Raw genomic sequence first — 26,328 nt, 5'->3', positions numbered from 1 at the left:
GTCCCTCCCCACCTAGAAGGCCGCGGGGGAGGAGACATGACAGGGCCAGAGGAAGCAGCCCTACATGGTCCGCCCTGCTTTTCTGTTCACTAGCCATGTGCTCATGGGCACGTGGCAGAGCCCTCCGGGGTTTCCGTGGCTTTCCTCCTGCATCAAGCACCCAGGGAAGAGGGAGTGGCGCACCATGAGCAGCACCTGGGTCTGACCCGACTGTCCCACGCATGGGCTGTGAGACGCTGGGCAAGTCCGGCACTGTCTCGACTGTGAGAAAGTGGTATTTACAACAGTCCCCCTTCCCAGAGCTGCTGTGAAAACAAAGGGCCCATCACAAGGAGGGAGCTCGATAGATGCGGCTCTTCTCACCCAGGGTTCCAAAGGTCTTGTTGGAATCAAAAAGAATGCACGTATAGACACCTGCAACTAGGGCCGGGCACAGTTGCTGACACCTGTAATCCCAGCACTTTGGGAGGCTGAGGCGGGTGGATCTCCTGAGGTCAGGAGTTTGAGGCCAGTCTGACCGATATAGTGAAACCCCATCTCTACTAAACATACAAAATTAGCCAGGCATGGTGGCTTGCACCTGTAATCCCAGCTACTCGGGAAGCTGAGGCAGGAGAATAGCTTGAACCTGGGAGGTGGAGGTTGCAGCGAGCCGAGATCACACCATTGCACTCCAGCCTGGGCAACAAGAGCGAAACTCAGTCTCGAAAAAAAAAAGAAAGAAAGAAGAAGAGACCTGCAACTAGAACATTGTAACGCAAGCAACTGCCTTTTTGTTTTGTTTTGTTTTTGTGTTTTTGAAACGGAGTCTCATTCTGTCTCCAGGCTGGAGTGCAGTGGTGTGATCTCAGCTCAGTGCAACCTCCAACCTCCACTTCCTGGGTTCATGTGATTGATTCTCCTGCCTCAGCCTCTCCAGTAGCTGAGACTACAGTGGCTGCCACCACGCCCAGCTAATTTTAATGTTTTTAGTAGAGACAGGTTTCACCATGTTGGCCAGGATGGTCTGGATCTCTTGACCTCGTGATCTGCCCACCTCGGCCTCCCAAAGTGCTGACATTACAGACGTGAGCAATCAGGCCCAGCCACAACTGTCACATTTTTAAGTGAAGCATCCAACCTTCGGAACAGATGCCATTGCTCCTAACCCATGTCACTCTCAAACACGGAGAAATGAAAATGAATGATGATTCCATAGGTCAACACCACAGAACTGGCTTTTACTAACAAAACCAAAGAACCTCAAACACTTTTTGTGGACATCAAATTCCTTCCTTCATATTTTAAAATGACATTATGCATGTACATATTTTTAAAATTTAGACACATTTTAGAGAACACAATTGTGAACACAAATCCAAGAAATGAATGAGATGTACTAAAGTCTGATTCAAACACTTCCCTTAAACTGACTTCTGTCAATCCTCTGTCCTGTGAAGTCCCGTTTCTCCTTTGCCTGCAGGGACTGAGCTGGAATTACTGTCACACAGCAGCACATGTGACATGAGGCAGGGGTTAATGCAGAGTCACAGAACAGCACCTCTGTTGACATCTAGTGGGTAAGGAGGAAGGTGTCAACCCACGTGGCTTTTTAAAAAATCTGTAAATAAAATCTCCTCCTTTATTCCACAGATTTTTAAAAATCTTTCCCTCAGTGTATTAGAAAGACTAATAGTATTTTTTAAATGTGTGTGTGGATGGACTCACCTGGGAGACACCTGGATCCTAGGCCACCTTCGTGGCTGCTCTGCAGACGCCTGGCTGCACCAGCTGCCTCCTCCTCTGAGAGGGGCCGCCCTGGAGAGCACCGTGCTGGCTGTGTTGCCTACTTGCTTTCCTTGGGAAACAGGGAGGCAGGACCTCTACCGAGTGCTGTGATGTGTTATGTTTTGATGAGGTGGGTGGGGAGGATGGGAACAATGTTATTTGGATGTGATTGGACATCGTGTGAGGTCTTCTGCAAAGCAGCTGCCCTCAGCTCGTTGATGACAGCATCCTGCCTGCAGGTTGGGCTGCTGGACTGCCTGCAAAGCCCATCCGCGGGTCCAGGAGGTCAGGTAAAATAGGATCAGGATGAGTTCTATTCACAGAAGTCGTCAATCTAACATGAAAGAAAATAATCATGACTCAGGAGCAAGGGTGTCTGCAGCAAAGAGACTCTCCAGGCATCGTTTAGAAGCTGAATGTCACACATTTAGGGTGCCAGCTCCACACATAATCACACAAGTAAAAAGGAGGCTTTTCTCCTAAACTGACATTCTTTTTTCTCCTTTCTGAGAGGTGTGGACACTGGGGCTGGGAAATGCTCAGGCTGCCCCCTGCAGACGAAGACTGGGCTGTTAAGAGAGTCCACTTGTCTTTCATGACACAAGCCTTAGCTCACAAGATGAGAAGTCCTTAGTCCCAGACCACCTGTTCCAGGATGACAGAAACCCTTCTAAAAACTGAAATCTATGTGACAGAATGAATGAAGGTAGGCTAACCCAAATTACTGCTCACATTTTTTTAAATAAAAGTCACACAAATACCATAATGATGCTGGTTAGAACATTATGTTTCTCATATCTATAAATGAGGGCTAGTACTTACCACCCAAAAGTAGACAAAAAATATGAAATGCATTCATTCCAAATTTAGACTTTGATAACTTTCCAAAAGGTTGAAATAAGTTTAATTGCAGGGACATGAGTCCAGCTGAGTGACTTTCTGTTCATCTGTAATAACCCATCTGGAACTGTATTTACTCTTCTTAGAACAGTAACTTATAACGCTGATAAACTGAGGTGGAGCCTGTTTTAGTAACATACACCTGGGTAAATGTTCTGGAACTGCCAGTGCTTAGTCACTGCTGCCTACAGTGTGGCCACCAAAGGCTTCTTGGGAAAGCTCCCTTTGGGTCCAGAAGTCTCACCCTCAAAGCTCCGGCTGCCCTGGACCCTACACAAAGCACCTGAAGCCTCTGCTGGGAATGGGGCCCTGACAGGGCCACAGTGCACCCTGAGGCTTCTTTAAAACACAAAGGTGAGTGCAAAATCCAAACAGGAAGCGTTCAGCTGTGCCCTCCCAAACCACCCCAGCACGCCCCTGCGGAACTGCTGCTCCTGTCCATCCTTGGAGTGGTGGTTCCCTCATACTCATCTGGAAGGTGCCACAGAAAAGGCTGACAATGTATTATTACTAGGATAGACCCTAGATAATCTTTCTGATATACCAGATAGATATCATCTGTTCCCTCGTTTGTCAATATGGAAGAAACCCCACTTTATACATTTTATACAGAAAAGTGGACACTGCCATACATTCATGCATGGTCAGCTCTGAGCCCCCAGGAATAGAAGGGCCTTCCATTTAAAACAACTTACACCTGGATACAACAAACACCAAGAAACATGCAAACACTACAGAGAATCTGTATGTGAAGAAGTCATATTTTATACTGATGAGGGTGCCGTTAATGTTGATGGATGGCTTCGATCACTCATGCTCTAACAGAGGGGCCTGTGACAGTGTCTGCTTCTCTTTCAGGATTCCCAGTTGTTTCTGTGTCAGGCACTAAGCAATCTGGTGGCTTTTGTTCCAAACGGGTATTTTAGTTGTCTTTTTGCACCTTTTAATCCCTCTTCGAAGAGTCAAGTTCAAATGCTGGAAACCGTGATGTCTCTGGTCCCAGGACATCGGAGAGAAAGTGAATAGCGCCAGCCATGCCTGCAACGTAAAATGAGGAGCCTCTTACGAATGGCACAAGGGTAGTGTCTAAGACAGTGACTTTTAATCATTTCCCTTACCAGGGGCTGCAAGCATGTGGGAAAGGTGCTGAGGACTCTAAAGATGACTTCATTAAAAAACAAAGATATCCTTATATTTAGCACCCAGCAGGTAATATAATAATACCAGCTTTCCTCACGGTCTTATATTTTAAAAATTGGTTACTGGGCTTTAATCTTATATCTTGAAACTTTAAGGTGACATCATAGAATCGCTATGGAACTTATGGATGCTGCTAATTACGATACTCCTACACATGGAGCTTCCCCTCAAGAACCTGTATATGCTCAAAGTTGCTTTTACATCTTCTTGATATTTGGTCAAAATCCCCACCCCAAATCACTGCAGTAATTAAGCAGCGGGTTTTCAACTAGACTCACAGCAGCATAGGAAGGGTATGGGATGGGGAAGGCGCTAGTAGCCCACCAAGGCCTCCAGGTCTCCTGTCCCCACTCAAATCAGAACAATTCCTCCCTTATAGGGTTTTTGTTTACAGTTTTTCTTTTGATGTACAATGAAACACACAAATCCAAAGTGTACTTCTCTGAGGGTTTGTCAAATGCATATACACCTGTGCAAAAGAAACGCGATTAAGACCTGGAATATTTCCATCACCCCACAAGTTCCAAGTGCCCCTCTCCAGTCCCTCCAGCCCCTGTGGTCCCCCCAGGGGTAACCGGCAGCCTGGTCTTGGTCCACCAGGGATTACTTCTGCCTGCTTTGGCACTCTTAGGAGCATGGCCACAGTGTACAGCCCTTGCATCTGGTTCCTTTCAGGGTTCCTGCAGTTCACTCATGTTCTGTGCGTGTCCATAGTTGGCCCCGTCATACTGCTGAACAGTACACTGCAGACCGTTTCCCCATTTTGCCTACTGAAGGTCATCTGGGGTGTTCCCAGCCTTCTCTGTAAGTTTGTTTAAAGAAAGGGTTCCAGAAACTTATTTAAAAAATCAGAAAACCACTGACCTAGGAGTGCCCATGAGAAGTAAACAGGGACCCATAACGAGCATAGGAGGCCCCACAGCAGGCCCTGCGGGGACGAGCCTGGCTTTCCTGCTCAGGTGTGTGGGCAGCAGATCCACTGGGCGGCGCGCTCCAGCAGGAGTGAGCTCCTCCAGAAGAGGCGCCAGGTGCCAGGGAGCCCTCCCAGTGGCTCTTCCAGCCAGCCAGTTTGCCACAATGGCCTGCGTTGCTAGGCACATGGACTAATGATCCCTCCATCCCGACGGGAATTTGGTGAGAGTCCCCCACAGTTCTGTCTGCCAGGCACTGGCGAGGCACAGGGGAAGGAGGTGACCTATGAATTTCCTGCCTTTAGGGTCCAAAGCTTTCGACCCACTGGGGCTCTGGAGGTGCTATTATCAACTAGATAAACTCCATTTAGAGTGCCGGCATTAACTCTGTTATATCTGATGCAAATGCATTGCACTTTTATGACATCGAGGACTAAAACTTTTATTCTAATAAGTACTTTTTCCTTATGAGTTCTTTGAATATTAAAAAGATCATCTTCTGCAAAAGATGTGACACATGCTCTATTTTCTGCTCATATTTCTAAAAAGTGATTTAAAAATATTACCAGTATAAAAACTAAAACAGGACATACCACTACAGATGATGTAGACAGAGGATGATAAGGGGATACTACCAATAGCGTACACATATGAATTTCACCACATGTACACAATTAACCGATTTCCCCAAAATTACAAACTATGACAGCTCACCCAATATGAAACTTGAACAGCCCTATAACTATTTTAAAAATTGAATTTCTTTTAAAAGTCTAGAAAAATAAATCTCCAGACCTAGAAGTTTGTACTAGAGAATTCTACTAAACATTTCAGTTACATTAATACCAATTCTTCCACCAATTAACACACAGTCCGTCCCAGAAAACAGAAGAGAAGAAAGACACTTCTCAACACAGTTTGTTAGGTCAGTACGACCCTGATACCAACACCAGAGAAAGACAGCACAGAACAGGAAAACTATAGGCCAGTACCCTTCATGAATAGAGATGCAAAAACCTTTACCAAAATATTAGCAAACAGAAAGCACGCCCACACCCACATATAAATCTAATGAGTATCCGGGCCTGTTTGTGGGGCTTCTCTGTTTGTGCTCCAGTCTTCCCTCCCCTGTGCCCTTGGTGGACTTGGAATCCTTGCTGCTTTCACTGACTGCCTATCGGTGCTCTTCTTTTCAGAACCTTCTTCAATATTCACTTTTGCTATTTTTCTAATTACCAATATTTCTAATTGCCAATATTAATTATTCATACTTCTTTATATAATATTAAATATATATTAAGTAATTAGTAAAGCTTCCCATGAATACACCAATATTAAGTACGCAACATTACAGATGAAACACAGAGGAGTAAACTATTTCTTCCATTGCTAAAAGCAAGCCGCCCACGTTCTGTCTGCAGAGACACCTCACAAAAAACCTAACAGCACTTGGAAGACATTCACAGGAGCAAAAAACATAGGTAAGGTGAGGAGATTCCACATAATTTTCAGCAATAAGCTAATTTGCTGACTTATTTTACAGTTTGGAAGTATTACTTGAGCCAGGTCAAATGTGAACAGTGCCAGTCCACAGGGGCAGGAGAACCAATTTCACCCAAACATTTAAACCATAGCATTTTTCTCACTCTTACCTTCAAAGAGTGAATAGGGTCTGTCAGGAATGCGGCACCCGTGTGCTCCATAATCTAGACACCACTCTGCAAACTGAAAAGAAAGGGATTCCTTTTTAAGACTGGAGTTTCTACTTGGTGAAAAGGTAATAAATGAGAATGCAATGTCTTCACAGGAATTAGGGAAGTGGACCCCCAGCTGTAGGGCATTCAGTGTGGGCTCCACGGGCTCCTGCGCCCCCTCTTCCAGGGGCAAGGCCTAGCAAGTCTTGTCACCTCTGCTTGTGGCTGCCTCAGCTGTAGAGTGGGGTCTGCCTTACGGCTGCTGGGAAGTCTGAGGTGAAAACTGAACAGCTCAATGACACTCTGTTCTCCCTGGCACCTTCCTCCTGCCGCTTCAGCTGACGATTCTAGAAGCAACTCGAAACGCCTGCTCTATCCTGAACAAAAAACCCTGGGTCTAAAACGGCCCTCAGCAGCAGCTGCCAGCTCCCCCGGCCCCAGCTGGGAAACAGCTTCAGCCCTGCCCGGGGCGCCGCCTCTCACCGCAGCCCCTCCACAGCTGCTGCTTGGCAGTCTCTCCACCTTCACAGCCCCTGGCTCTCAGCCCTTCCTGTGGTCTCCTCTGAGCTCCTTGACCCTTTTTTCTTAGACCTCTTCAATGGGTATTTCCATATCGTTTTAATAAACTTCCCTTTTGTGCCTAAGCTAACATAATTTGAAGAGTCATTTGTACACTAAGAATCATAAGTAATAAACATGAGGAGTATCAAGTTCAGCACACGTAAAAAGAAACTCACTCTGCTTTTACCCTCCCAATCTGCTCACTCTTAGCTTGTCTGATGGCCCATCTACCCAGTTTTCCGAGTCAGACAACAGAAAGACATTCAGATATTTCCATCTTCTCCACATTTAAAAACATGCATTAAATTCTGTGGGCTTTACATCATACGTGTTTCTAAATGTCTCATTTTTTATCCCAACCTATGCTTTGGTTTATAACTCAACATTTCTTGCATTAATTACTAAACCGCTATTTAGGGAAACCCAAGTTCGCCTCATTCTTCCTACTGGGACCACAGCGATCTTTCTAAAAGAGGAGTCTGAACATGGATTCCAAACCCTTCCATGAGCCCCCATCTTCCAAATCGGTATCCAATGCTAGCTGATTACTAAAATTACTGGGGGAGCTTGAAAAATATTAGTGCTGGGGGTTCCTCATTTAACTGGTCTACAGTGAGGTCCAGTCATTATCTGAAAGCTTCCCAGTGGTACAAGGTTGAGAACTACTGGCTACAGGGAAGGACTAACTTTCTCCGGCCTCCACCCACCTGTCTGACTTCACCTTTCCTTCCTCACACCTTTCCTCACACATTTCCTTCCCTTTGCACCCTAAAGGCTGAAGTGCTTATGGAGTCAGGAACACACTGAGCTGGTTCCTGCTCTGCAGCTCTGCCCAGGCTATTCTCCTTATCAGAACTGCATTCTACCTCTGCAGGCCACCCCTGCCTGGCCCACCTGAAAAACCCCTCATCTTTAAAAAACCGGCGGCATCTCAACCCTCCTGCATTGTCCATATTTGCATAATCATCTACCATCATCACATCATCAAGGCTGGCCCAGGACTGCGGAATCTAGCTGCTCCTCGCTTGCTGGCTCCTGTTCTGCCCCATCCCCCGTGCTCCAGCCATAGTGTCTGGGCGCTCACACCTCCGGGACTTCGGAACAGCAGTTTCTTCTGCTGACCTGCCATGCCAAATTGGGCCCTGCCCTCTTTGCTTCCACAGCCTCCTGCATGCTTCCATCAGTGGGGGAGCCACAGATGTGCGTGCATTTTCCGGCGCACCAACAAGGTGGGGCCCATTCCATTTGGGTTGAGAAAAGGCTTCATAAAGTAACAGATATTCAAAAAGTATAAAGAACACATCAGCCGCAATGCCTCCATCTAACAAGGGTCACTGTACACACTTTAGTGTATTTTCTTCCAATCTTTTTTCTGTGTGCACACAACTACATTCTGTGAAATGTGTACATAATAAGAATACTAGCAAACATTTACTGAGTCTTGCTCTGTGCCATTCATCTTCACATGTCCAGTGCATGTTTACTGAGTTTCTACTAGGAGATATACACTGCTCCAAGTACTAGTGTAGAATAGTGACCCAGACAAACAAGATCAAGAAGCTTATGTTCTACCAGCCTACATACTCAAGAAACACGCAAAAACATACAATGAGCAACTGAGTGATCATCCACTTGGGGGTCTCAAAGGTCCTTCTTAGAATGTCACAGTTCAGATCAGCATGGCAAGAGCCACCATCCACATGCTGAAGGAAGAGTGCTCCTGAAGGGAAGAGTTAACGACAGGTCCAGCGGAAACAAGAGTGACACACTCCGCTCTTAGGGCGGCATGGCTGTATTACGGCAGGCTAGAGGGCAGGGTACGGTGAGGAGACTAGGCAGAGACACAGAGGGGGCCAAGATGCACAGGGCTCTGTCAACCTGGCGGAGGAGTGCAGGCTCCATCTACAGTCGATGGGAAGCCGCTGGAGGGTCTGGCAGGATGATTACAGACGATCTGCACATTAGCTCAGTTCTGCTTGCAACATCCTTAGGAGGTGGGTAGTATTTTTTTTCTATCTGTACAAATGAGGAAACTGAGGCTAGAAGAAGAGACACATTCAAACTCATGAAGCCAATAAATGGCACAGGTGGTAATTCTCATCAGGTAGTGACTCCAGGACACATATTCTTCAGAAGCCATTGACATTTGTGCTCCCCATTCTATAGACAGGGACACTGTGGCCCAGAGAAGCCACAGACAAAGCTGTGTCAGAAGAAAAAGAGGAAGCTACAGAGTTGGGAGAAACAGATTAAAAGAAGGAACAGGAGTTGTACTTCTGGACTCTGTGCACACTCAGGGTTGTTCGGAAGCAGTTCCAACAGAGCCACCCTCACCTTGCAAGCTCGGTAGAGGTACTTCTTATCCTGCGTGAGACGGTAAAGGGACAGGAAGGAGTAACCGTTGCCAGCAGTCCCATGGCAGATCCCGTAGCCCTTCCGCAGCAAACCTCGCTGCCAAATCACATCGCTACACTCCATGGCCTCTTTCAAGTACTTCTCCTCCTTAAAGACCTTGGCAAATTAAAAACAAAGCAGTGTTAAAAAGACAGTTTCAATGACGAGCTGGCAAAATACTTTCCCTTTCTGGTTAGGACATGGCATGATATTAGGAAAACTGAAATGGTACTGGGGGTGAAAAACAGACAAACAAACAAACAAACAAAAAACAGCAGCAACATCGTACATAGAATCTCACAATCTCAATTCATTAGCCCAGTGGTCTCCAACCTTTCTGGCACCAGGAACTGGTTTTGTGGAACCATTTTTCCACAGCCAGGAAGGGGAGTTGGGGATGGTTTTGGGATGAAACTGTTCCACCTCAGATCATCAGGCATTAGTTAGATTCTCATAAGGAGCACGCAACCTAGATCCCTCGCATAAGCAGTTCACGATACGGTTCGCTCTCCCACGAGAATCTAACGTGGCCACTGATCTGACAGGTGGCAGAGCTCAGACAGTAATGTGAGTGATAGGCAGCGACTACAAACACAGTTGAAGCTTCGCTTGCTCGCTGCTGCTCACCTCCTGCCGTGCAGCCCAGTCCCTAACAGGCCACAGACCAGTACCAATTCACAGCCTGGGGGCTGGGCTGGGGACCCCCGCATCAGCCTATTCCCCTTGTCCTCCTTCTGTTTTACAGTTTTACTAAAATAATTCTAAAATTTAGTCTTTAAAATTAAAATTAAAGCTGCCATATCTTTTTGGTAAGATGTTTTTCTTGTTTCTTGGCACGTACGTCCCATAGCTCTAAAATTTCTGCTCTTGTAGAAGGCATCGAGAGAGTGAGGCCCTGTTAGCAGGGCAAGAATGTCCAACACACTGGTCAGTACACCTCAACAGGACCTGAGGACCCTGCCCCACCAGGCTGGCAAGATCCATCTTCACCCATCCCAAGGAAGCTGGCACACAGCTTTCTGGGGTCCAGGAGCAAGCATCACCTCCCTGAGTTGTTTATATGGTCAGCTGCAGAGACAGGCAGGCTCAGTGAAGGCAAGAGACGGCAAGAAGAAGCTGTGGGTTTTCACCTCCTGAGATTCCCTTGTACATTTTCTTCTTTCTCCTCACATGCCATATACTGTTTTCCTGATCCTTTCCTCAGAGTCTGTTCTTAGTTATGTCTACCTGCTAACTCATCCCATTCCAGTGCAAATGGGTTTTGGACAATGGATCAGAGGCACAAAGGTCATCACTACTTGGGTGGCAGGTCAGGTCCCTCTACTTGTGACTGATTAGCTGGGCACTCAGTCGAGAAGGGCTCTGAGGTCGCAGGAAAATGGCGGAGGTGGGGGGACTGGGCACGAACTGCGACCAGTGTCTACAGAGGGCAGAGTGGGAAACAAAGGCACAGCAAATCACCAGGGAGATTAAATGTTCCCAAAGTTAGGCTGTTAGGGAATCAGAAGCAGGACCCCCTCTATCAGTCACAAAGGCAGCTAAGATGTGGGCTCTGGGGTCAGACAGCCTGACCTGAGTCCCTACTGTCACCCTTTAACTGTGTGACCTTGGCTAAGTCACTGAAAAGTCTATGTCTTAGTTTTCTCAACTATAAAAGGATGACCGTCCTTCACCTCAGTGGCTTGCTATGAAGATTAAGATGTGATCACATCCTTGGAGCTTCTGGAACAGTGCCTGGCACATGGGAAGTGCTAGCTATTTCTTGGCTATGATTAACCATTACTCTTTCTATGGTATCGTGCCAGCACACATACTTCATCCTGTCACTTGCATCTTAAGCCTCTGAAAATGAACTGTAAAGGAAAACATGTTTTCCCATCCTAAGGAAATATTTGGTCAAAGCTAATGGGTGAGAAGATATTGTTTGAGAGGTTGTGTCCTGAAATCACACAGAGTGAGGACAGCCCTAAATTAGTGAGCCAGAGCTGCCCCTGCTGGTGGGAACCCGGGTGACTGAGGGTCCACATGGAAACCGAACAGGGTTCCTTCATGCCGTCCCTGTGCCTGCGAGGCTGAGGCTGCTAGAGTCATGCCCACAATGCAGCCTGCACTGCTGCTTCTCAGCACCAGCAGCCTACCATGTCTGCTCCTGCCACCACATACACTCATGCTCTAAGCAAACAGCTACTTCTAACAGCGAGACATCCGAGAATTCAGAACTACAGAAAAGAGCTCCTGGACTAAATCACAGATTCATCTTCTCCACATTGTATTACAGCAATCATACATGGGCTACAAAATCCATGTACTTATCCACATTACCTCCCCCAAATGGTAAGTTTCCCTGGGCAGTACAGGACAGAAAGTGCAGAAAGACAGCACAATGCGAAGGAAAACCCGAGGGCTCTGGAGTCAGTCAGACACAGGGCTAGAGTCCCTGTTCCACCACGGCAGGCTGTGACTTCAGGTCAGCTGCCGCACCCGACCTGGGCCTGTGCGCCCATGCTACAAAACGGATGGATCCCAAGGTGACTCAAACATCAGAAATAGAGACAAGGGTTTTAGGCAGTAATTAGAAATATCTTCAAAGATGAAAAGGGGACTATAATCATCATTAGTGAACCCTCAGAAGAGAAAGGCAGAATAAGACAGAAACAAAGGGATATTCTGGACCTAGAAAAACATCAATAGCTAAAATTACAAAACTCGCTGGGTGGGTTTACGAGCAGGCTGGACATAACAGAAGAAATCATTAGTGAATACAAAACCAGGGAAATAGCAATCATCTAATCCTAATTACAGAGAAGAACAAGAAATCTAGAAAACAAAAGCCTCAGGAACCTGCAGGAAAAGAGGAGCCAGTCACCCAGTGTACTAAAAGATACACGTTTACAAGTTCAAGTTCAAAGGATCTTAAGCACGATAAATACAAATACATCTAGGCACGTGACAGTTAAACTATTAAAAACCAAAAATTAAGAGGAAACCGTGAAAGCCTCTAGAGAAAAAGCACACGTTCTATACAAGAGAACAGTGCAGAGAATGACTTGGAAACAACAGAGGTGGATGATGACGGAACAATGCCTTTAAAGCACCAAAAAGAAAAAAAGTCAACCTAGAATTCCCCATCCAGCAAAAATGTATTTAAGAATAAAGGTGAAATAAAAACAAATTTAAGACAAATGAAAATCAATTAGTTGTCACCAAACCTATGCTAAGTAAAATTCTACAGGATGAAAGAAATAATACTGGATAGAAATCAGGATCTTCAGGAAGAAACAAAGACCACTAAAAATGGGCACTACATAAATAAATAACAAAACTATCTTTTTTGCTTGTATCAATTAAGATAAAATATGCAGGGCTATTTAAAGCAAAATTTCTGGCCAGCCATGGTAGTTCACACCTGTAATCCCAGCACTTTAGGAGGCTGAAACAGAAGGATCACTTGAGCCCAGGAGTTCGAGACTAGCCTGGGCAACACAGTGAGGACCCTGTCTCTTCAAAAAGAATTTTTTAAATTAAAAATAAAGCAAAAATTCTAACATTATATCAGTGGTTTACAACATTCGTAGATTTTATAAATATGGCAGATAGAGTGCAAAGCTCTGGAGTAAGCAGAACCACCTGCCTATGAGTTTCTTACAGTTTATGTGAAGTGGCTCAGTGTTAACTCTAAGGAGGTTATGAAAAGCTAAGGACATATATTGCAACCCCTGTAGCACTAGTAAAAAAAATATGCAAATAGATACAGTTAAAGAGTTAACAGAGCCCCAGGCACGGTGGCGCTCACACCTGTAATCTCAGCACTTAGGAAGGCCGAGGTGGGCGGATTACCTGAGGTCAGGAGTTTGAGACCAGCCTGGCCAACACGGTAAAATCCCGTCCCTACCAAAAATACAAAAATTAGCCAGCTGGGCATGGTGGCACGTGCCTGTAGTCCCAGCTACTCAGGAGGCTGAGGCAGGAGAATCGCTTGAACCTGGGAGGTGGAGGTTGTGGTGAGCTGAGATCTCACCACTGCACTCCAGCCTGGGTGACAAAGCGAGACTCCATCTCAAAAAAAAAAAAAAAAAAAAGTCAACAGAAAAATTAAAACAGAATCCTAAAAAATTTCCAACTGATCTCTCTACCTCCCTAAAAAAAAAAAAAAAAAAAAGAAAAAAGAAAAAAAGAAAAAAGCAGGAAAGAAAAAACAGAGGGAGGAAAAACACAAAATGTCATTAAAAAAAATTTTAAATGGCAGAGCTGAATCCAACCGCATCAATAATTATATTAAATATATATGAACTAATTCCAATTAAAACACTGAGATTATTAGACTAGCTATAACACAAGTCCCACACAGGCTGAAAGCAAAAAGATGTGTCATGCAAACAGTAATTATAAAATGCTGGAGCAGCTGCATTAATATCAGACAAAGTAGATTTCAAGACAAAGAATATTACCAGAGATAAAAGGAACACTCCATGATGATAAAAGAGTCAATTCATTAGGAAAACATAACCATCATAAACATGTATTAGGACAGAGCCTCAAAATGCATGAAGCAAACAGTAAAAAAATTAAAGAGAAGAAAATAAACAGTTGGGAGACTGTAAAACTCCTCCTCCCATGACTAAGTAAACAAACAGCTGAAACAAATATGTAAGACAAATCCGTGAAGGTCAGCACACTGCAAGCCCACACAGTCTGATCTGTAAATTAAGTTCCCTGGAGTGTGGTCATGATGGTTCATTCACACACTGGCTGTGGCTGCTTTTGTGTTACAATGATAGAACTGAGTGGTTGCAGAGATTGCATGGACCGCAAGCCTAAAATATTTACTGTCCGGGTCATTACAGGAAGTTCGCTGACCTCTGTAATTGAAGATCTGAACGATACATCCAACCATTGGCCTAACTGACATTTCTAGCACGCTATGCCTGACAACTAGAGAATACACATTCCATGCAAATGCACGTGGGACATTCATCAAGACAGACTAAATACTGAGCCATAAAATACATCTAAGTAAATTTTAAAACGTTAAATCGTATATAATATGTTTTGTAACAATGGAATTAAATCAGAAATCAATGAAAATATCTATACAATTCTCAAATATCTGAAAAATACACAACCCACTCCTAAATAACCCATGAATCAAAAGAGAAATCATAAGGGTAATTAGGGACTATCTAAAACTAAATGAAAATGAAAACAAGACATAAAATATTTGGGAATGGAGCTAAAATAGTGCTTAGAGGAAAATGTAAAGCTTTAAATGCTTGTATTAGAAAAAAAGAAAGGTACAAGACCTAAGATTCCACTTTAAAAAGTTAGAAAACGGCAAAGTAAATCTAAAGTCCATAGAAATAAATTTTATTTATTTTTATTTTTTATGTTTTTTAAGACAGGGTCTTACTCTGTCGCCTAGGCTAGAGTGCAGTGGCACCACCATGGCCAGATAATTTTGGATTTTTTGTAGAGATGAGGTCTATGTTGCCCAGGTTGGTCTTGAACTTGTGGCCTCAAGCTATCCTCCACCTTGGCCTCCAAAATTGCTGGAATTGAGGGGCGGAGCAAGATGGCCGAATAGGAACAGTTCCAGTCTCCAACTCCCGGCGTGAGCGACACAGAAGACAGTATTTCAACTGAGATACTGGGTTTATCTCACTAGGGAGTGCCTGACAATCAGTGCTGGTCAGCTTCTGCAGCCCGACCAGCGAAAGCTGAAGCAGGGGGAGGCATCGCCTCACCTGGGAAGCGCAAGGGGGAAGGGAATTCCTTTTCCTAGCCAGGGGAACTGAGACACACAACACCTGGAAAATCGGGTAACTCCCACCCCAATACTGCGCTCTACCAAGGATCTTAGCAAACGGGCACACCAGGAGACCATATCCCACACCTGGCCGGAAGGGTCCCACGCCCACGGAGCCTCCCACATTGCTAGCACAGCAGTCTGCCATCTGGCGGCAAGGCAGCAGCGAGGCTGGGGGCTTAAGTAGATAAAGCGGCTGGGAAGCTCGAACTGGGTGGAGCTCACAGCAGCTCAAGGAGTCCTGCCTGTCTCTGTAGACTCCACCTCTGGGGACAGGGCACAGCTAAACAACAACAACAACAACAACAAAAAGCAGCTGAAACCTCTGCAGACGCAAATGACTCTGTCTGACAGCTTTGAAGTGAGCATTGGATCTCCCAACATGGAGGTTGAGATCTGAGAAGGGACAGACTACCTGCTCAAGTGGGTCCCTGACCCCTGAGCAGCCTAACTGGGAGACATCCCCCACTAGGGGCAGACCGACACCCCACACCTCACACGGTGGAGTACACCCCTGAGAGGAAGCTTCCATAGCAAGAATCAGACAGGTACACTCGCTGTTCAGCAATATTGTATCTTCTGCAGCCTCTACTGCTGACACCCAGGCAAACAGGGTCTGGAGTGGACCTCAAGCAATCTTCAACAGACCTACAGCTGAGGGTCCTGACTGTTAGAAGGAAAACTAACAAACAGGAAGGACACCCACACCAAAACCCCATCAGTACGTCACCATCATCAAAGACCAGAGGCAGATAAAACCACAAAGATGGGGAAAAAGCAGGGCAGAAAAGCTGGAAATTCAAAAAATAAGAGCACATCGCCCCCTGCAAAGGAACGCAGCTCATCGCCAGCAACGGATCAAAGCTGGACGGAGAATGACTTTGACGAGATGAGAGAAGAAGGCTCCAGTCCATCAAACTTCTCAGAGCTAAAGGAGGAATTACATAACCAGTGCAAAGAAACTAAAAATTTTGAAAAAAAAGTGGAAGAATTGATAACTAGAATAATTAATGCAGAGAAGGCCAAAATTGCTGGAATTACAGGAGTGAGCCACTGGGCCCAGACCCATAGAAGGAAGTTTTAAAAAGAAAAGAAAAATCAATGAAATAGGAAATAAAGCTAAAATTTATAAGTTTATTTCTTTAAAAGATCAATAAAACTTTGAGAAAGCTGCTATCTAGACTGAGGAAAGAGAGAGAAAACATAAATTACTAATATCAAGAATAAAAGGGAGGCCAGCGTGGTGGCTCACGCCTGTAATCCCAGCACTGTGGGAGGCCGAAGCAGGTGGATCACCTCAGGTCAGGAGTTGCAGACCAGCCTGGCCTACGTGGTGAAACCCTGTCTCTACTAAAAACACAAAAATTAGTCAGGCGTGGTAGCTCGTGTCTAGAATCACAACTACATGGAAGGCTGCAGCAGGAGAACTGCTTGAACCCAGGAGGCGGAGGTTTCAGGGAGCCAAGATCATGCCACTGCACTCCAGCCTGGCAGGAATGGCAAGATTCTATCTCAAAAAAAAAAAAAAAAAAAAAAAAAAGGAAAAGAATAAAAGACTTCGGACAGTATTAAACATTAAAAAAATGAGATATGAATAACATGCCAATACATTTGACAACTTAGATAAAATGAGAAAACATATTGAAAAACACAGTTTACAAAGTTGATGCAAAATGATTCTATTAATGAAATTGAATTCATAATAAAAAATTTTCCCACACACATTTAAGCAAGTAATAACACCAATTGTACACAAAATCCTTCTGAAAATAAGAGAAAACACTTTCCCCTCATGTATGTGACCAGCATAATCCTGATACCCTATTCCTAATAACAACAAAGATTTTACAGAAAAAGAAAATATGCACTAATAGAGACATAAAAATCTTTAAATATTAGCAAATCAAATCTAGGAATATTAATAAAAAGAAAAGGATAAAAATCATGTCCAAGTGAGGTTTATACTAGGAATGCAAGGTTGACTCAACTTTTAAAAACCAATCAATGTAAAATCACCATATTAATAAAACAAAAGAGGAAAACCATAGGAGCATTTGAATAAATCTAGGGAAAAAAAGGACAAAATTCAACACCCCTTCATGATACCCAGTAATAAAAGGAAACTTCTTCAATCTGATAAAAGGCATCTAAGAAAAACAGTTAAAAGTATACTTGATAGGGAAATATTTAATTTTTTTTCTATGACTGTGAATAAAGCAAAGATGTCCACTCTGACCACTTCTATTCAATATTCTACTATAGATCCTAACCAATGTAATAAGAGCGGTAAAGGAAATACAAGGCACAGAGGTTGAAAAGGATGAAAACTCACAGATACAATATGTGTACACAGAAAATCCCAAGTAAGCTATAAAAAAGCTACTAGAACTGATACATGAATTTAGCACAGAATATAAAGTCAATATACAAAAAGCAGCTGTGGCCAGTTACAGTGGCTCAAGCCTATAATCCCAGCACTTTGGGAGACTGAGGTGGGCAGATCCCTTGCTTGAGCTTGGGAGTTTGAGACCAGCCTGGGCAATATGACGAAATCCCGTCTCTACAAAAAATACAAAAATTAGCCAGGCATGGTGGTGCATGACTGTAGTCCCAGGTCCAACAGGCTCCATTTTTAGAAGCTGACCAATGGACTCTAAAACTTATATGAAAATACAAAGGACCTGGAACATTCAAAGTGATTCTGAAAAAGAATAAAGTTAGAGGTCTTAAGTTACCTGATCTCAAAACTTACAATAAATGCAGAATAAGAAAAATAACATGGTAATATCATGTAGGTAAACAGGCCAAAGTAACTGAATACAGTCCAGAAACAGACCCAGGCTTATTAGGTCATTTGATTTTAGACAGAGGAACCAAAATCAATCAAATAGGAAAAATAAATGTCTTTTCTACAAAAGGTATGGGAACAATCAGATATCCCTATGATTAAAAGAAAAAACCACCTCGTTTGTTACCTCATGTAATATCCAAAACTTAATTTGAGATAGATGACAGGCCTAAAGGTAAAATCTAAAACAATAAAGATTAAAGGAGAGTATTATCTATATAACCTGAGGGTAGGTAAGGTTCCTTAGACAAAACACAGAAAGTAATTATCATAAAAGAAAACACTGAAAAATAGAATTCATCAAAATTTAAAACTCTATTAATCAAAAGATACCATAAAGAATATGATTAGGCAAACTACAGACAGGGAGAAATTATTTGTAAGATATATATCTGACAGAGGGGACTTTAACCAGAACATATACAGAATTCTTACAAAAATAGCAAAAAGACAAAAATAAAACAAAACAGTGTAGGTAAAACACATGAAGAGACAAGCTGGGCACAGTGGCTCACACCTATAATTCCAGCACTTTGGGAGGCCAAGGCAGGAAGATTGCTTGAGTCCAGGAGTTCAAAACCAGCCCGGGCAACAAAGCAAGACTCCTACAAAAAATAAAAAGATTTAGCCAGGTGTGGTGGCACGTGCCTGTAGTCCCAGCTACTTGGGAGGCTGAAGTGGGAGGATCACCTGAGCCCCAAAGGTCAAGGCTGCAGTGAGCCAAGATCCACGACTGCACTCCAGCCTGGGTGACAGTGTAAGGCCCTGTCTCAAAAAATAATAATAATAATAATAAGAAGATATGAAGAGACACTCAACAAAAGAAGATACACAATTGACCCACGAGCACATGCAAAAATTAATCAACCCTGGTCAATCAGGAAGATACAAATAAACCACAATGAAAACCTACCAAAATAATTAAAATTAAAAAGACTTTCAACGCCAAGTGCTGGCAGATGCAGAACAACCAGAACTTGTGGGGAAAGTCTGGCAATTTCTAAAGCTAAACATACACCTACCCTCCGATCCAGTGATTCTACTCCTAGATATTAACCCAGAAGAAATGAAGACATGTGTCTCCAGACAGACCTGTGCAAGAATGTTCATAGTAGCTTGTTCCTAACAGCCAAAACCTGGAAACTAATGAAAAACAATGATAAACTGGCCGGACGCAGTGGCTCATACCTGTAATCCCAGAAGTTTGGGAGGCCAAGGCAGGCAGATCACCTAAGGTCAGGAGTTCAAGACTAGCCTGGGCAACATGGTGAAACCCTGTCTCTACTAAAAGTACAAAAAATTAGCCAGGCATGGTGACGTGTACCTCTAATCCCAGCTACTCGGGAGGCTAATGCACGAGAACCGCTTGAACCCAGAAGGCAAAGGTTGCAGTGAGCCAAGATTGCGCCACTGCACTCCAACCTGGGGAAAGAGTGAGACTGTGTCTCAAATAAAAAAAAAAAGAAAGAAAAACAATGATAAACTATGGTACATTTATTTAAGTGATACTTAAAATTAGGAAGGTATCAGAATCTTGAGTAAGGGGGAAAAAAGTATAGTTCAGAAAAATATTTTCAAGTAATTCTGATACCTGTTGAAAAACTTTCCATGTTTCAAATAAGCAACTTGCAAACAAGCTTCAAGAACAGAATTTGTATGAAAGCATTTTCTGACATATATACAATAGTTGGTCACCAGGGGGCACTCTCAATGCAGTTCTATCTGGGGCTTCCCAGGGCAGGCGTGTGGGCGTAAACAGTGATGCTGTGGCTGCTGCCAAATTCAGTTCAGCATCTAAGGACTGCACTGGTGTCACTCTGGTGGGGGTGTTACATGCTTTTTTTGGACATCACATTTATCTTTCCAAATACAATCTCATTTAACAAATGTATTTGTTTACAGTGGCTAAACCCACACAAATTGCTAATGCCCTAGGGCTCAAAACGTGAACAGAAGGAAGAATTTGCCACCGTTACCCATGATTTTTTGGTCAGATAATCAAGAACTGGCTGTAACTACTCATCAAAATAGCTTCCAGTTGTAACTGGATGTACACAGATGTAATTTGTTAGAAAATCATTCACAATTAATACAATTCCTAATACAATGTAGAATATTGTTAAAATCTTGCCCTTTTCTTTTTTCTTTTTTTTTTTGAGGCAGGGTCTTGCTGTGTCACCCAGGCTGGAGTGCAGTGGCATGATCATAGCTCACTGCAACCTCTGCCTCCCAGGCTCAAACCATCCTTCCACCTCAGCCTCCCAGGTACCTGGGACCACAGGTACGTGCCACCGCACACAGGTAAGTTTTGTATTTTTTTTTTTAAGTAGGGACATGGTTTCGCCATGTTGCCCAGGCTGGTCTCCAACTCCTGGGCTCAAGCAACCCTCCCGCCTTGGCCTCCCAAAGTGCTGGGATGGCAGGTGTGAGTCATGGCGCCTGGCCAAACTTTTACATTTTAAGGCCATCTAAAATACCATATAACTTTAAATTAACAAGTAATACACGTTCCTACATAGAAGAGTATACCCTACTAAATACTAACACATGATGAGCATCTACCGGGAGGGAAAACAAATTTTGTGAGTCTGGACTGAACTTACAGTTTTCTTTGTAAAGGATAATTAATAATATTTTTTCAAGTACTTGAACACTTTACACCTTCATCAGCACACCTGAACAACTCAGGACTTCATATGCCAGGAGAAGAAAATGTTAGCACTTGTTATTACAAAAAACTTGAACATTTCCTACCTAATTTTAAGAGACAGCTTTAATAAATGGAGGCTCTCTCAATGTAACTGTAACTTGAGAGAAAACAGTGTGGAGCTGTGCTTCCCTAGCTTTGCCTCCCCCACCGCACCCACCCTGCCTTGGTCAAACACAAACCCCACCCTCCACTCAGGGATGCAAACAGATGTGCGGACTCCGCAGCACATGGTCTGTTTCCCCGCTGGCAGAGACCTTCAGTCTACACTTATTTTCTGTAGTTTATACTATGAAGAGGATATACTTTTACCCCCAATTGTAAGACCATATTACACATGCTTTTTCCTTTTTAAATTTTTTGTTGATATATAATAATTGTACATATTTATGGGTGCATGTGGTATACATGCACATAATGTGTAATGATCAAGTCAGGGTATTCAGGATGTCCATTAGCTTGAGCATTTATCATTTATTTATGCTGGGAACATTTCAAATCTTCTCTTCTAGCTATTTTGAAATATAAAATATATATGCTTTTTCAAATTACCACTGATGCCTTCCTACCCCCAGAAGATTCTGATATTCCTCCTTGTTCCTCATGTTCAAGAATCTTAATGTAGAGGACACAATTACATTTTAAAGACTAAGTATGGGATCTTGACATCTTTGGCTCTATGCTTTCTGGAGGAGAGAAATTTGTTTTGGAACCAACAGGGCAAGGCAAGCTGTTTGAATGGTGTTTTGTGCAGAAGCCCTGCCAGGAGGAGCTGGCCGCAGCCACCTGCAGCCTGTCAGTGGCCGAGCCGTGCTGGCTTGCTCCCAAGGGGCCAGCAGTGGTGAAAACAGATGGTGGCCACTGTCAGCAGAACTCATGAAAATGAAACGGCCCAGGAGGAAGGGTCCTCACAGGATAGCCTGGTTCCTGGCACCTGCTTGCTCTCCACAGGGCTCTGTTGAAACAGACTGGAAAGGTACACCCGGCAGCAGAGATCAGCCACCAAGAACAACCAGCTGTGTCGGCTGAGCCTCTTTCACGTGAAGGGAAAAGGAGTTTGACAAAAAGGAGCCTCCACGTTTTAGCAGTTATACATCTGTTTTAAGTATCAGAGGGCCCCTGTTTGTACAGTCAATATTGTGCTCACACCTTATTGTTGGACATATTACAGATGTTTCTCTATGACACTGAAGTTACAACTGCTCCAAAACTCTAAAAAAGGGAGGCAGTGATTTGAACAGAATTATGTTTTAATGTAAAAGTGAGGGTACTGTTAGGAAGATACATGTTATTTTCAAAAAATACATTTCATCGTGTTTCACTCTGACCAAACGTCATAACTTTCTGAGTTGTTGTCTTGAATGCTCATATCTTATATATGATTTGAATATTTTTGGTGTTGTTGTAGGAGGACTAAAAATTTCTGACAAATTAGCCTAAATCATGAGAGATAATTCCCCATAATTTTTCTGAGTAATTTATTATGGTGGCCGTAAAGAAAAAATAAAATTGACTCAGGTATCAGTTCTTATTATTTCCAGGTAGAGATATGAGTTCTGCTCCATTAATTCCATCTATCTATCCTAAACAAAGAGAACTGGCCAAAATACTGTGTTGAACAGAGCAATCATTGTGTTACAGTTGTATACTCTGATGTATGAGCAACAATCTCCAACATCAATTATTACAAATACAGATGTATTAAATAAAAATAAAATTACAAAAGAAGCATCACTGGTTTTCAACTTATATGATAAATCTTAGTCCAGGAAGAAATCAATAGCGTTGTTAATATTATGCCCAAACATATTTAAAGCCTATTAGAATTAATCAGTGAAGGTTCAGCCTATTTTCCTATAGTATCCCAGATGTATACAAATTTGAGTACCACCTATGTCTTGAGAATAATATAACAATTTTAAACTCAAAAGCTCTTAGACAATCATCATTATTATTAATAATCCAGCAATAAAGGCTTATTCAAGCAAGAAAATGAAATGATGTGAAAATGAACAAAAAAGCACTTTGGTTATAATCCTATCCACTACTTTACTGGATACCCATACTCATTAGAACGAAAATCATCTCATCACTGCTCTGTCATCTACGTTTTCTTTTACACATGAATATAAACCCTGTTAACACACACAATCACATACGTACACAAAGACTTGTAGCACTAATGGCAGTGGTGATGAGTGGTAAAATACAAAGACTTTATTTTGTAAAAACATTCATTCTAAAAGGTTTTTAGTGTACAGTCAAATGGCCTTACCAAAGCAAGACCAAAAACCTGACAGGGAAACCTGGCTCCCCACACAGGGGATGGCCGTGACAGTGGAAGCACTGACCTTGTACGCTTGCATAAGCATGTGGATGACCCCTGGGGCACCGTGGCACCAGTGAACCAGCCGGTCTGTTTCATTGCTTAACGATGATGGGTAATTCCCAGACCGGAATTTTTTGTGGCGCACGTAATCAATACTGGGTTTCACCATTTCTGTCAAAGTTTCTTGGTCCACTTTTGCTGCTGGCTTTAAACAAACAAAAATAAAACACAAATTATTTTTTCTGAAGTTATTTCTTTTACATTGTATCACGGCTAACAAAATAAAACATCAATTACATGGAAAATGAAAGAGCACATAAAATTAGAATTAATTCAACTGTCTGGTTATTTAAGACTTAGGCAGAACTTGTTTCAAGTTTTTGAAATCTCAGTGTTATAATGTATTTTGTCTCCTCTTTGGTGGATGAGTAATAAAGGAAATGATTAAATGGCAAGTGAACCTAGGAGTAGGTAGGTTTTGTTTTGTTGCTTTGCTTTGTTTAAATACGAATACTTGATATCCTTCCATGGGGCTCACACCTTCTAGAAAGCCAGGTACCCCCTTCTCCCAAATCTATATACTGGCTTTGTTACTCAGCCAAATTATTTAACCTCAGTCTCTTTATCTCTAAAATAGAATAATCATAGTACTCAACACCTAAGACGTTTGTAAGGAACAAAGGAGAAAAAAATGCATGCCTCACTCCTTCATCCAACAATTTGTGGTGATACTGGCTTTTACTAACTGAAGGCACTCATTAAATGTTACCTACTAGAATTCATTATTGAATTTGTGTTTAAGTTTCACTACAGGGACTAAGTATTTGGAAAACATATTTGGAAAATATTTGCAAATTTTGAGGCATTGTTTTTTTAAAAGGACTTAAAACATTCAAATAGTCTCAAGTTACTGTACAGATTCCCACGAAAAAACCTGGTGAGAAGAGTCAGATGGCAAGGCTAAGTGAGCGTCTTAGGGTGGCATGCCAGCTCACACGGCATCTTAGGGTGACATGTTAGTGTCACACAATGTCTTTAGGGTGACATGTTAATGCCACAAAATGACTTTAGGGTGACATGTTAATGCCACACAATGCCTTCAGACTGACATGTTAATATCACACAACGTCTCAGGGTGACATGTCACCACATGACATCCTTAGAATGACAGCGCCACACAACATCTTAGGGTGACATGTTAACACCTCACGTCTTTAGGGTGACATGTTAGCACCACATGACATCCTTAGAGTGACAAGTTAATGCCACACAATCTCTTTAGGGTGACACATTAGCGACACATGACATCTTTAGAGTGACGGGTTAGCACCACACAAACGTCTTAGGGTGACATATTAGCGCTACAGAACGTCTTAGGATGACATGTTAACACCACACAATATCTTTAAAGTGACATGTTAGCACCACATAAATCTGCATATTGGTGAAGTCTGAGATAGAGAACCTGTCTCTGGCCACTGAGTTTTCATTTGGCTTTGGTGGCAAATGTCGGGGTGATGTAAAGTACTCTCAAAACTGAAATAAAACACTGCATTGCTTTAAATTCTCATCATTCCATAAGCACCAAAGTTTACAACATGACATCTTCTCCTACAGAATAAAAAACCTCATTTCTTCAACAAAAAGTTAATTTTATTAAAAATAAAGGAAAGATAATTTAAGGAATATCAATACTTCTAAATTTCATTGAAATAAAACTATATTTAGTAGAAAATCTTTAGGTGTTTTTCCTGATACACACTTAGAGACTGTATTAGCTTTTTAAAAACTATAGGTCATGAAGTTTATTTCCAAAAGGCTACATGATACTTTTAAAATTACTTTCGTACAGGTAATAAATACTGAACCACTTTAAAAAGTCAAAAAATATTGAGGAGCTTAATTCAAAGACCAACAGACCATGTCCTTCCTAGGACACAACTGAGTTCCTTTCTGTTGTGGTGGTTGTTAGCTGCTTATTCACATTACCACGGTATTTCTAAACAATCCATGCACGGCTGTGCCCTGAGTCACTGATTCTAGGCTTCCCCTTGTGGCAGATGAGGGACACTTTCCTTCCTCTAATCTTCCCAAGAGAATTTCACTCTGCTCACCATCCATAATCCTGTGTTCTTTACAGACTATGCTATGCAAATACTATTTGCTCCTGAAACAGTAAATATACTGAATTAGATATTCTTTTACACCTTTTAGTTTTTCTTGGAGTAACTTTCTAACATTTTATTTGCTTAGTTTTCTTTAAACCAGTACCTAAGCTCTTTCATACCCACCAACAGTTCCGTAAAAAGTCTCTCGGTAAGATTTTCCACATGGTCAAATCTACTATGACTTTGTTTTCCCTGGAGGCGACTCTCCATTATCAGCTGCTTTCCAGGTCTTCTGTGCCACTGCTGTCCTGGGACTTGCACCTGTCAACTTCCTGGGGATTCTGCTCCCTCTCTTGTTTGGGTAGCCCCTCTTCCCTGGATCTGATCCTCTTTCTTAGAGCACTCCCTTGTTGTGGTAGACACCACACTCTGGTAGCTTCCTGAGATGGAGTACAGGGGAACGGGATGTTTTAAACAGTCTTTGCTCTACTCCACATTTAATTGGTAACTTTCTGGGCAGAATGCAATGTTGGAAATCATTTTTACTCAAAACTTGGAAGTCACTTCCATTTATCTTTTAGCTTCAGTGAAACTGTTGCAAAGTCCAATGCCATTTTTGGACTTTGTACATAACCTTTTTCTCTCTAAAGTTTTTTTTTCTTTTTTCTTTTTTTGAGACGGAGTCTCACTGTCACCCAGGCTGGAGTGCAGTGGCATGATCTCGGCTCACTGCAACCTCTGCCTCCCAGGTTCAAGCAATTCTCCTGCCTCAGCCTCCCAAGTAGCTGGGACTACAGGTGCATGCCGCTACACGTGGCTATTTCTTGTCTAACGTTTTAAGCACTGTCTCTTTATCCCTTTATCTTAAGCTTTCACAATGACGGGCATGATGTGGATTTGTCTGTCTCCATTCATTGTGTAGGAACCTGGTAGGTCTTTCCAATATGCAACTATGTCCCTCATTTCTTTCTTTTTTTTTTTTTGGAGATGGGGTCTCGCACTGTTGCCCAGGCTGGAGTGCAGTGGTGTGATCTCGGCTCACTGCAACCTCTGCCTCCTGGGTTCGAGCGATTCTCCTGCCTCAGCCTCCCAAGTAGCTGGGATTA

General features: G+C 42.8%; 2 protein-coding genes across 3 annotated transcripts in view; one reads left to right on the top strand and one right to left on the bottom strand.

Annotated features, from left to right (window-relative positions):
* Positions 1 to 1,195: 1,195 nt before the first annotated feature.
* Positions 1,196 to 26,328, bottom strand: part of LANCL2 (LanC like glutathione S-transferase 2) — a 66,253-nt gene continuing 41,120 nt past the window's right edge. For both annotated transcript variants that reach the window (XM_050783499.1, XM_050783500.1), the window contains exons 6-9: positions 23,137 to 23,319; positions 9,368 to 9,544; positions 6,431 to 6,503; positions 1,196 to 3,705 (exon numbers count right to left, since the gene is read on the bottom strand). In XM_050783499.1, the coding sequence (XP_050639456.1) occupies positions 3,611 to 3,705; positions 6,431 to 6,503; positions 9,368 to 9,544; positions 23,137 to 23,319 (528 nt within the window). In that variant the 3' untranslated portion in view covers positions 1,196 to 3,610. The remainder of the gene's footprint in view (positions 3,706 to 6,430; positions 6,504 to 9,367; positions 9,545 to 23,136; positions 23,320 to 26,328) is intronic.
* Positions 9,656 to 26,328, top strand: part of SEC61G (SEC61 translocon subunit gamma) — a 679,333-nt gene continuing 662,660 nt past the window's right edge. Inside the window, exon 1 of the mRNA XM_050783552.1 lies at positions 9,656 to 9,665. The gene's annotated coding sequence lies outside the window, so the exon portion shown is untranslated. The remainder of the gene's footprint in view (positions 9,666 to 26,328) is intronic.

The sequence above is a fragment of the Macaca thibetana genome, chromosome 3, assembly GCF_024542745.1.
Source record: "Macaca thibetana thibetana isolate TM-01 chromosome 3, ASM2454274v1, whole genome shotgun sequence".
Lineage (NCBI taxonomy): Eukaryota > Metazoa > Chordata > Mammalia > Primates > Cercopithecidae > Macaca > Macaca thibetana.
This window is presented reverse-complemented; position numbering and strand designations above follow the sequence as displayed.